Source organism: Elaeis guineensis, chromosome 10 (genome assembly GCF_000442705.2).
Source record: "Elaeis guineensis isolate ETL-2024a chromosome 10, EG11, whole genome shotgun sequence".
Taxonomy (NCBI): domain Eukaryota; kingdom Viridiplantae; phylum Streptophyta; class Magnoliopsida; order Arecales; family Arecaceae; genus Elaeis; species Elaeis guineensis.
The window spans coordinates 25,191,852-25,203,957 of NC_026002.2; the positions used below are offsets into that span (position 1 = coordinate 25,191,852).

Consider the following 12,106-nt stretch of genomic DNA (forward strand, 5'->3'; position numbering starts at 1 on the left):
TAACAACACAAAAGTTCTGGGCAAAAATGCTGCAAAAACTATAATAAATATGGTCATTATTTTGCAAATTGCCCTATCATTGAGTGACAATATTACCATAAGCTTGGCAATATCCTTCCAAATTGTCCCACCAAACCTCTAAAGTCTGATCAAAATAAAGATAATCAATCAAGCTTGGGTTGTTCATCCAAAGTTATATCTCACTCTGCTATTGTGGTTGCATATATCAATGAACTCGATGTATCAATCATGTGTTATGGATAATATTTACTCTTAATAGTGTTAAATAAATATTTTATTATCAACAAATTAATATTTTCAAGTTAGTACATCAAAAATTTCTAATTATTTATTATAATTTTAGACCAGTCATAATCACACTCTAGTCCGTGATTGATAAACTATAGTAGCATGCTTCCGCCCAAGATATAAGGCTATCCACAGCATCACGTTGTTATCTATAACCGAGCTATCCACATTGTCATATTCTTGCCTACAATGAGGCTCTCCGCATCACTGATATATTTTTTCTAGTAATATTTTATATGGAAACTCTAACAGCCACTATGACCCGGCACTAGAGGATCTATGTGGTCTAAATTCTTAACAACCATGCAGTCCTTCTAAGTAACTGTAGGATCTATTTTGTCTGAGCTCACTCTCATATACCACGGTTTCGGTGGGTAACATTAGTCTAGCTTCAATTTAGCATACTGATTTTGAAATTCTCAAAATCAGCTCAAGCAGGTGCCACCTACTTTCCAAAAATTGAATAAAACAGTAGACATGTATGCTTCAAAGTTCCGAGTTCGGACTGACGTGCATGTTGCCAATTCCAAATGCAACAAAGTCAACAATGCTTCAGCAAGCACGCTACCTGATCGTGACTTCAAAGCCTGCCTTCGTTTTTTCCCCAAATGGAAAAGCCTTACTTGACTGCCGAGTCTCTTCTCACATCATTGAAGCAGCTCGTCAAAGAAACGTGCATACTGATTGGTCTCCTCCTTCGTTACGGACACCAGGCGGTAGATTATAACTACACGGAGTTGAAAAGAATGGATAGGTCTTATGGTCATCGATCATTCTATTTTTCCAATTGGACGTCCATTCATTCCAAACTAATGGCCAAATTCCTATCAATGACAAAATGATGAAAGCTGGCAAGTGGAAATTTCGAAGTTTCCACTACTCTTCAAAGCATAGCCCAACTAAGTCAAAATTGGCAATGGCCGCCACTGCTCCCTTCTCAGAAATCGAACCCCACCCCCTCCATTCTTCTCCTTGCTGTCTCGCAGATTTCCGCCCACGCCAAAGCGGTGCGCCGCCTCCCTTCTTCCCTATCCCTCTTCCACGTCTTCTCGTTCGTCTCACCTTCGTCCCAACGCCCCACCTCCCATCTCCTCTTTTTTTTTCTCATCCACCGGCTCATCTCTTGCTCGTGCACTCTCCCCTTTTTCCCTCCGAAACCACCGGCTAAGCCCTCTTCCTTCACTTATTTATTCCTATTTCTCTGGAATTCCTGGGAAAAGGGGAACCAGGGCTTTAATATACTACTTCTATTTTTCTTATTTTCTTTCCAATCAAAATAAATATTTGTATCAATAAAAAATATATTATAAGTATAAATAAAAATATTAATTATATAATGACTATTAATATATTTTTATAAAATTAATAATTTATAAGATTAATAAATATAATTTTATAAAATCTATGAATTATAAATATATTAATATTTTATTTATAATATATTTGTGATAACCTCATTTGCCGTATGGAGTCCAAAGCGGCTCCCAAAGAAAAGTAAAAAAAAAAGAAAGAAGAATGAAGACTAATAATATTAGTATGCATTACATCTTATATTTATATATTATAAATAAAATATAAATATAAGATATAATGCATACTAACAGTTTGTGGTGAGCGGCTTATTGAATATTCAAGCTCAGATATATATTCCAGCATCATGACATAATAAAAAGATAATATGACGCCACCACATTCTATCGAAGGTCAAATTGAATCTTCACCGGATCACTCCATTCAATAAAGAGAACTGAAGTATGTCTAAACACAAAATTTCTTTTGCCTTTACATTATAGATCTATAAATGTAGATAAATCTTTTTATCAATTAACAACTGAAAAATTATGACCAACTTTAATCGGTTTATAAATCACTGCATTCACTGGACTAATCATTTCCGTTGGTGATGAGTGTCCGTCATTTTTTATATAAAAACGGTGCACCGTTCTGCTCATCTTCCAAAATAGTTCCTTGCACGCTCTTGGCACCACACTTTTCTCATTCTGCAACACTAGTCTCAGCAATTCTTCTCTGCTAGAGTCAATTATGCTTTGAATCTCCCTAACAGCCTCTTCTTCAGAAGTGGAACCACAACCATGAACAATACGAAGCAACACACTATTCAATTTTCCTTCTTTGCCTTCCCTCTGCCAATATGCTCATTAGTTTCAAAACAAATTATCAATCCACAACTATAGGTAGAGCTTCATAGCAAGGATATTAATCTCCACTAATATGTTAAGCTACAATCACCCTAAGCAATACATTACATAGAACTAGAAAACTACTAAGTGGACAATATGGTAAGTTTGAGGTTAGTCTTACTCCCAGGAGGAAATCTGACTTTATTGCATTTTACCTGAGCTATTTGGCTTGTCCTTGTTATCAAAAGAAAAAACACCATCAAATTTGCTGAGATATCTTGCTCTTTAAGGGAGGAGGTATTTATTTGGTAATATGAAACATAAGTGATCACTGTTGGGCAGGACAAACTAACAATTGAGGCTATAAGGAGAGGTTATTTATAAGTAAAATATAAATAGTGTTGTTCAAAAATTTTGTTCATTATTATGTTCATCTCATCTCCTTACTTTCTCAATATTTCAACAGTTGCTTGATCATTTCGCCTTCATCAAGTTCATCCCTATACTAAATAGTAAGTACACATGTTTTTTCTTCCAATATTTGTCCATAACATTGAAGAGCATTGAAATAAATGGAGCAACATCCACAGGTTACGAATTTACGGATGTAGATGATGAGACAAGCTTTTAGAGGCATTAATGTGTGAAAGTGGCATCTAAAACAATCAGCAAATATGCCTTATGTTAAATGATCTTATTGATAGAAACAAGCTAGATACACTCAAGGAATTTGGTGATGGAATATTAAGAGCCATGTAGTCCAATGGAGAAAGTTCTATATCAAAACAAAGTGCAAATTTTAAAAAAAATAAATAGCATTATTTATACAAATCCTTTTTGAGGCCTCACAAGCAAGATGTCAACAAATCTCAGGAAGATGGGTGATTGAAGAATCATCAGTATTAATTTGTATCTTTTCACATAAATGTTATGATGCTTTACATATCCAAAATATTTAAAAAGTTAATTTTGCAAAAATTTGCTTCATAAATGATATTATTGTTGATTGTTGGAGCCTAGAACTGTCATTGTGGTGTAGAATGTGTACTTTTACAGTGCACAGTTAAACAAAATGCACATCCAAAATATGAAAAAAGAATATATATTTTAAATGATCAAAACTAGTTTTTTTCATTAATAGAAAATCATCAAATATAATCTTTAACAAGAACCATTTTTTATTTTGTATCTTTGAGCATCTATCTGCAGCAGCATTTTACGTACTGATATATGCTGGATAGTATGGGCATACCGTACTGAAATAACTCCTTGAAATAGAAAATCAGAGACATCTATTGGTTGACCATAAACCTATGCTTCCATGTCCATAAATCATAATGATAAACAGAATAATGCATGTCGTCTGATAGCATACATCTTATTGATTATTATTTGTTTGTGTGCACTCACATGTACATACACAGACATTTTCTTTCGGCATGCGGGGGAATTGAGAAAGGAAACCAGAAAATTTTAAATGGAGGTGTTGTGATGAAATGTGACAATGAAATCTGTGTCAAAGAACTTAAACATGGATGGGAGATAATAGATAAATAGGAAGGATGAATCCAATAAAATGTACAAGGGAACAAGCTCGAAGGCTTGATTATCTCAAGTGCATTATGCACATAAGAATGCTCATGCATGCAAGTTAAGAAGACATGCTGAACGAAGCATAACCAGTTTGACTCCCTAGATTTGTCATCTTTGAAGATCCTGTATGATGTCCACGCGGGAATAGCTCTTTGGCAATCAGACCATGATATTTCATTCAATGAAGTATATAGTGAACATAGAAGAGAAAAACAAAAATATTACCTCAAAACTTTGCACGTCATTAAGGAGACGCCCACAGATGCTGACTAGTTTGAATAGATTATGATACTCGGGATCACCAATGACATCATCTGAAAGCTCTGGTCCAACAAAATAGAGTGCCGGGAGAATAATGGGTCCTAAAGCAAATGTTATGTATCCAGTTGCCATGTATTCATCCACAGTGGGCACTGCCTTGGTCCTCGCCCACTCTGCCTCTTTCATCATTGCTCTCATCAAAGTAAGCCACTGCCAATTATAAGGCCAAATGTTACAACCCCCTCAAATATACTTAGCTGAAAATAGAATTGTGACATAAGATCTCACAAGCTCAATTAAATGGTTGGTGACGCTACGCTTTTGCAATGCAGATGCCTTAGCTCCGAGTTCGTTAATTGTACTGTAGATAGCAGAATAGATAATTTTGACTTGTTCGGAGCAAAACTCTTTTTCATGAGTTCCATCCCACCTGTTAGAGATTTGAGGAAAAGAGCAGGATCATCTATACACCTAATAACTTAGATCAAGCACTAAAGTAAGACCAATGGGGCAAAAGAAAGTCATACTTCTCCGTCAATGATATCTGATTTTCCAATTCCTCTATGGATCCTCCACGGTCAAAAAAGTCATCGACGACGGTGGCTAGCACACTATTTTTGGCCCATGACATACGAGCATCAGAACTTTCAGGTGAGAATAACGTAGCTGCAGCAGAGAAATAGCAATATGCTTCTTTCTGCCGAGCAAATTCTAGATGATCCAATCTGTTTTCTTTGGCCCAACTGTTCAATTAAAATTATCAGCATACACGGAACTAAGAAAAGGAATAGGCTTGTGTTTCACTTAAAAAAGAGGAGAGGGGGTGTTATGTACCCCTCAAGATGCTGGAGTTCTTCGCGGTATATAGACTGACATAAATTGAAATCTTCCAGTGCCAGTTCTAACAGATCCTTGTCATCAATGCCAGAAGACCTGATAAATGGTTTGATACATGAATCATAAGTGCAAATGCAAGACAAGAATTTCTTTCCAGACAAAATAATTACTTACATATACGATGTTTTGAGAACCTGAAAGTTTTCAACTTTAAAGTTCTCGATATAATTCCTGTGCTCTAGGCGATCCATGTTCGAATAAAAGGGAAACTGAAGTGCATAATCCACCTGAGATGATAAGAATTTGAGTTTGGAAACTTTCATTGCTATTTCCAGATGTATACAAATATTCTATTCTGAACATGCAAGTATATATTGAATTTTTATCGGCTCAAATCAAAAACTTGCCTCCTGAGAAAAAACTTGGAGTCCATGCTCTGAATTGGTCGATAATTCCTCTCTCAGAAAATTACTTGACCAAGAGCCTAGTTTATCAAGAACCAGCTCATTTGGTAAGATTTTGGTTTGTGATGCCCTGTATAACTCTAGAACTGTTTTCATATCTTTCAGATGTCCTTGGATTGAATTGAAGAAAGGGCTTGCATCACCAAATCGAGTTAAGGCGTCTGCATCACATGTCAGCATATATATTAAACCAACACTAAAGATAGATGGATACACCATAGTAGCCACAATCCAAAACCCTATGGCTTAAAAATGGAAAGTACCTGATGATACATCAAATCCATTCATACGCAGCAGACGAAATGCCAAGGCACATGTAGCCATGTCTGCATCGATCTCTTCATCATTCTTTAACCAGCATCTGAATTATAGGTGAAGTCAGATTTGTAATGAGAATGGTGGTGCTATAAGATGTTTTAATTTCAGGGCACTTTTTAAGCTCCCTACCTATATATTCTGTCCAAAATGTTCTTTATCTCATAACTAAAGTGTCGAGCGATTCCAAGTCTCTCAATTTTGTCAACCACACAAAGAATGGTATGGATATCGCTAGGATATGAAGTGGGAACTGTATGGAATCAACGGCAAAAAAGTTTCAGCCTTTCAAAAGTCTGAAATATTAACAAAATAATGTTTTCAAAATAATAAAACAGTGGCATTTACCTGAACTGCCAAACTTCTGTAGAAGCGAACGCAGGTACTCAAGGGCTTTAGCATTGTATATGTGCGTCAGTGCAGCAGCTGTTGTGGAAGGTGAATTGAACAGTGATCCATTTTCCCCCTGGTATTTCATAACCTGATGCCAATCTTGTGACTTGCCCAATCCTTCTGCAACATACGCCAGATAGGCTTTCGTTCCCTCAGAACTGTTTTCAGACACCCTGAACAAAAATACATGAATTTTACTATTTAGCAACTACAGAAGACAAACATGTGATAATCAAAAAGATGTAGATGATATAAGTACTAAGAATTTCATAGCATAATTAAGAAATCAGGCTATGGTGATACTCCAATAGAATGTTATGCTACTTTCTAAAGACCGTTCGATGCAATGAATTAATTAAACTGTATGTATTATACAAAGGTTATCAGGATTTTCCATGTGATTCTTCATTGGGAATAAAATCTAGAAAGCTGCACGAGATATGAAGTAGTTTATGGCTACTCATAACTGTGGGTACCAGTCCGAACCAAGTGGAACTGCTCTTACTCCTCAGTACCAACCCATATTGCCTGGTTTTGGAAGTTGCATGACTTGGAATGAGAAAAATATTGAGAGCCTATCTTGGTATGAGGTGCATACCAAACCGGTAATGCACTGGTATAGCTTTGTAGACCGTGCCAGTAAGTACCCAAAAAACTAAAAAGTTATTTGATTATGTCTTCCTCAACCTAAATCTCCAACCAGCATTTTGTCTTGTTTTGGTTCATTGGACGAACATGGTTCCAAGTTTATTCTTTCTCAAAGAATTTTTTTAAAATATTTTATTGGTTACCACCTAAAGACCCTTGATACTTGGCAATTCTCATTGACTCTCAATCTTCATCCTCATCTTTTCTACCTTTTATTTGCTAGTGTCCTCACTTAATATCTAATTCTACATTTTGCAATTTCCATGATGCAATTATCCAACCTATCCAATTCTTTGCAAAAGTCTTGAAACCAAGCAATCTATGTAGCTAAGACTTCCTTTGATGTGATTATGAATTAAAATTGTCATGCCTCAAACTGTTATAATATATTAGAAGAAATCTACAAATATGAATATGCATATATCTTGTCCAGTTATATTGTTTAAATACTTACAGGACACATGCACATAGCATATGCATAGCAACAGCGACTTCACAGAGACACAGGATTCTAGAGCAACATGATGAACAATGAGATTACCAAATTGGAATGTAGTATGCTATAGTATACATGTTTTCTCATGAGAAGATTGGTTAGAAAAAATAGGAAAACATCAAGAGAATCCTAAGATATAGATGAGCAAGGGAACGACAAACCTTTGTAGTTCTGAATCTCTTATGTGAAACATAAAATCTATGTCGTTTTGGCTGATAGGAAGATCCAAACCCATTTCAATGGCATAACCAAGCAGTCCAGGAAATATGATCTCGAAGCCAATAGGAGAATGCAACTTCTCATCCATGGCAGAGGAAAAATTAGATCCAACGAAGTGGAGCCCTGCGTTTGAGGCATAATGTTCTGTTTTAATGTGCATGCAATAAAAAAAAAAAAAAGAGCATACGATCTTGTGTGCTTTGAAGATACCCCTTCTGACATGTTCTTCACCAATATTCCATCGCTTTAGTGCAAGCACACAGGCTAGTGTGGTAGAGAGAGCATCCTTGACAAGAGAGGGATGGTGACCATGAATTCCCCAAGAGCCATCAGAATGTTGATTCTCTATTATCCAAGCAAGACATTCTGGGAAGCATGGAAACTGAGGAAATTCTGGCAGGGGGACCATAGCTACCCATGCAGTGTCATATGAAGAAGCTGAAAGATCAACATTAGGTAGCTGTTCCCTGATTCTTTCCTTTAATACTTCAGCGCCCTATGATTTGATTTGAAAGTTTTAATTCATGCACAAATGCATTTATCAGATTTACAAGAACACAGAATTGGCATCATACCAGAATTGGAATATTGACATTTCTACTCTTCTTCAATCCATGACCCAAATTTGCTGCCAAAGTAAAACAAAAATCAAGAAGAATATGGAAATCAGTTAGAAAATAAGAAATCAAAGGTCAAAATGAATAGAACTGAATCACTGGGGGAGAAAGAGAAAAATGAAAAGATATAATTACTGATAGAGCTGCCTTGCAAACAAAATATTAGCATAAACAATTAACAGTGTATGGTATAACACTTGTTGCTTTTATCAAGCAATCAAAGAAGTATGCTACCCTTTTTTCTTTTTTATTACGATTGATGTGTCTGAGTTGTTAATCAATCATGACTGGTGTTTCCTCCCCGTCTCTCTTTTCTTTACTCTTCACCTCTTTTTTCATTTTTTATCTTAATAAAATTTTAAGAAATACAAGTGGTTGCCAGGAGTCATAAATGCCGCAGCCTCCCTTGCTTGTGCTCGCTGGAAATCGAAGTGAAGTCGTCGTTGGAGCTCGAGGTAAGCCTCTCCCTTCTTCCCTTCCCTCTCCCCTTTCTCCCCATGGCCCCAGACCTCACCGTCGGCCGCCGGCTTAGCCAGAAATCCGCCATAAAGAAGTCCCCAGTTTTTGACCTTTTTTCATTGATTTTGCCGCCATTCGGCCCTCGCCGCCGGCCACCCACTGCTGCCCATCGTCGACCGTGACTGACGGTCCTCCGGCCGTGCCGCCACACCTCGCCGGAGCATGAGCCAGTAGCCACCACTCTCCCCCGTTCGGCCAAAGATAAAGGCAGAACAAAAAGAAAGAAAGAAGAAGAAAAGAAAAGAAAAGAAAAGAAAAAAAGAAGAAAAACAGAGAGAGAATTTTCTCTCTGGTCCCTCTCTCCTCTTCTCTCAGGTGTTGGTCTCGCTCCATCCGCTCAATTTCTCCCTATTTGATCCGGGCCCCCAGTATGAATCTAAGGTGTTCCTTTCAAAAGATCTTGACTTGCTTTGATATCCATGCCAACCCCGCCTCGATCATGTCTAGATATTTAAAATTTACTATTGATGAATTCTATTGATTGATTATCTTGATCATAGATTTTTTTTTTGAGAGATACAAAAATTCTTTCTATTTTATCTCTCTAAAAAAAGATGCATCTTATGATAGAATTTCATTTTCATATTCTAGGGATCCTTGTTACTTTGACAAAATGATCCCGAATCGATTTAGAGTCCGAGTGATCTATCGCAATCACTTGATTAGCCATCTTCTTTTATTATTATTTAATTAATTAAAAAAGATTAATAATAACTTAATATTTTAAATAGGATTACTTAATTCATCTAATGAAGTCTGAAGATTTAGAGTGAATGAGATAAATAGACCTCATGCACCTTATTTATTTTTAAATTATATTATTTTTCATGTAAATGATCTGTGGTTGATGAAATCATATTTTTTTTATAAAATAAAAACCAGCATATGAGATATAAAAAGATATATTTTATTATGATCATTGATTTCATAAATATATTTTATGAAAATAACATATTTATGAAACATAAATTTTATTATTTTGTCATCTATGTATATACATATTTTAAGAAAAAATATAAAATTTTAAAGACTTTTAAATAGCTATAACAGTCTTACGAAAGTGAGGTCAATCAACAAATGGCCCTCTACTAATGGGTATAAAGTTGATAATGAATACGAATTATGAAACTTATCGATTGCGATGACGGCTCTATCATGGATATAAAGTGATCATATTATGAATATCTATAAGTAATATTTTAAAACATGACACGAATAGCTGATAAGAATAATTTACGAATCATATTTATAAAATATTCATAATTTATGCATGCATGATTGATTTATGATTTATTTTATTATATATTTATAAAATTTTTATTTTATAATATTTATTATTTTTTAAATATTATATTATTATAAAAAATTTATATTTGATCCGATAAGAAAGTATAGATTCTACTTATTGAGTTAGTGTAGCGCATATCTTTTTCTTTTTTTGCATCCAGATGAATATGGTTAGGAATGAAGGATGATTGAGGCTTGAGGGTCTACACTAATAAGCTTAAAGATTTTATAGCCGAATCTTAATTTATGAGATAATTATAGACTTATAATCAACTATTGATGAATTTTTGAGATATAGGTTTGACATATGATTTTGGATTTAGATGCTCTGAACCAATCTTGATTTATTTACTTAATGAATAATAGAATTAAACCTCTTATTGTATTTTATTTACGATGGATTTTAGCTAATTATGATTGATAGGCTTCGTGTTATCGAGGATGGTACCTCTCGATAGCATGACCGTATTAAGTTCCGAATTTGGGGCATGACATATAACACTATAATTTATCGAATAAAAAGTTACAATAAGAACTAAAAGCTTGTTCTTTTGTGGATAAATATGATGAGAAAGTTGATCAACTTTTTATTGAACAACTTACCCATATTCTCACACTTTTTAAGATAGATAAGTTACTTTTTTATAGATAGCATTTATCCATCAAATGGAAAAAAATCTTATCTACATAGAGGATAGCTAAATCATTTTTTCATCAACCAAAAAAATAATATTTTCGATTCATTTCTAATATACCCTTAATCTTACAATAATAATAATATATTATAATTATATTATATTATATTAATATAAAATATTAATATAATATAATATATTATATTATCTTATACTATAATATATAATAATAATAATATAATATAATAATATTATATATTAATGTATCATAACATATAATAACATAATATAATATAATATAATATTAATATCTTATATTAATATAACATAATATATATTGTTATATAATAATATAATATAATATATGATATTATATTAGTATATATTAGTATATAAAATATATTATATTATTATAATATATAATAATATATAATAATATAATATATAAATATATTATAATAATACATTATATTATATTATATTATCATAATATTATAATATGATCTATCATATTATACTATTATATATAATAATATTATATAATAAAAAAATTATGAAAAATATGAATAGATTTTAGCAATTTTTCAAAAAAACTAGTAATACAAAAAAAACATATAGATAACAAAATTTCAAACTATTTTCAATGTATAAAAGAATATGATTAAATTATTTTTTTATCTAAATATTACTTGGAAGATACTTACCCCGAAAAACATAGCATGAAACATAGAATCATAAGCTTGCTGATCTTTTAAAAATAGAACTAATGGAACCAAGGCCTTGTACATATCATTTTATTTGACTAAGTGGAAATAAAGAAGCTGCTTGGAACTTTTCGTACCTGCAAGACCTTTACTGGAAACTGCTCTTGTGGAATGTGTGGTCCTCAAACTAGGCATATAAATATTTGGATATCCAATGCCACAAATGGAACTACGGACAAAAAGAGACGGAAACTGCATCGCCATTTAGCTATAGTTTGGGATGTGTGACTGTGAAGAGGGAGAGACATGACAAGAAAAATCAAAAGATAAAAATAAATGGGAGAAAAGTGGAACAAAAAAGGAGGAGAAACAAAACATAAGCTGTGAGTAATGATTTAGATAGTAATACAAATATGGAGAATCGTGTCAATCCGATCAAAGGAAGACCGACTACTTCAATCATAATGAAATAAAGGGTCTTTACCGCCAAATATCAGCGTTGGTTCGTCATGCATCATATTTTACACAATATTATTTTGGAAATTAATCATATATGACTTTTTTCAAAACTGGACTATCATTCAAAAAATATGTTGCTTCAAATGGTAATATACTAAAACATTCATATATTCTCCTAAGTGTGAGAGAATATTGCACGTAAAGATAAA

General features: G+C 33.6%; 1 protein-coding gene across 1 annotated transcript; it reads right to left on the reverse strand.

Annotated features, from left to right (window-relative positions):
- Positions 1–2,068: 2,068 nt before the first annotated feature.
- LOC140852068 (ent-kaur-16-ene synthase, chloroplastic-like) lies at positions 2,069–11,726 on the reverse strand. The gene is made up of 14 exons (XM_073244801.1): positions 11,576–11,726; positions 8,252–8,304; positions 7,887–8,172; positions 7,619–7,799; positions 6,269–6,486; positions 6,053–6,173; positions 5,869–5,966; positions 5,549–5,766; positions 5,316–5,428; positions 5,139–5,237; positions 4,832–5,047; positions 4,593–4,734; positions 4,269–4,514; positions 2,069–2,453 (listed from the first exon to the last, which is right to left on the reverse strand). Exons 1-14 carry the CDS (start codon positions 11,700–11,702, stop codon positions 2,130–2,132), a joined length of 2,442 nt encoding a protein of 813 aa, XP_073100902.1. The 5' UTR covers positions 11,703–11,726; the 3' UTR covers positions 2,069–2,129.
- Between the last annotated feature and the right edge of the window lie 380 nt (positions 11,727–12,106).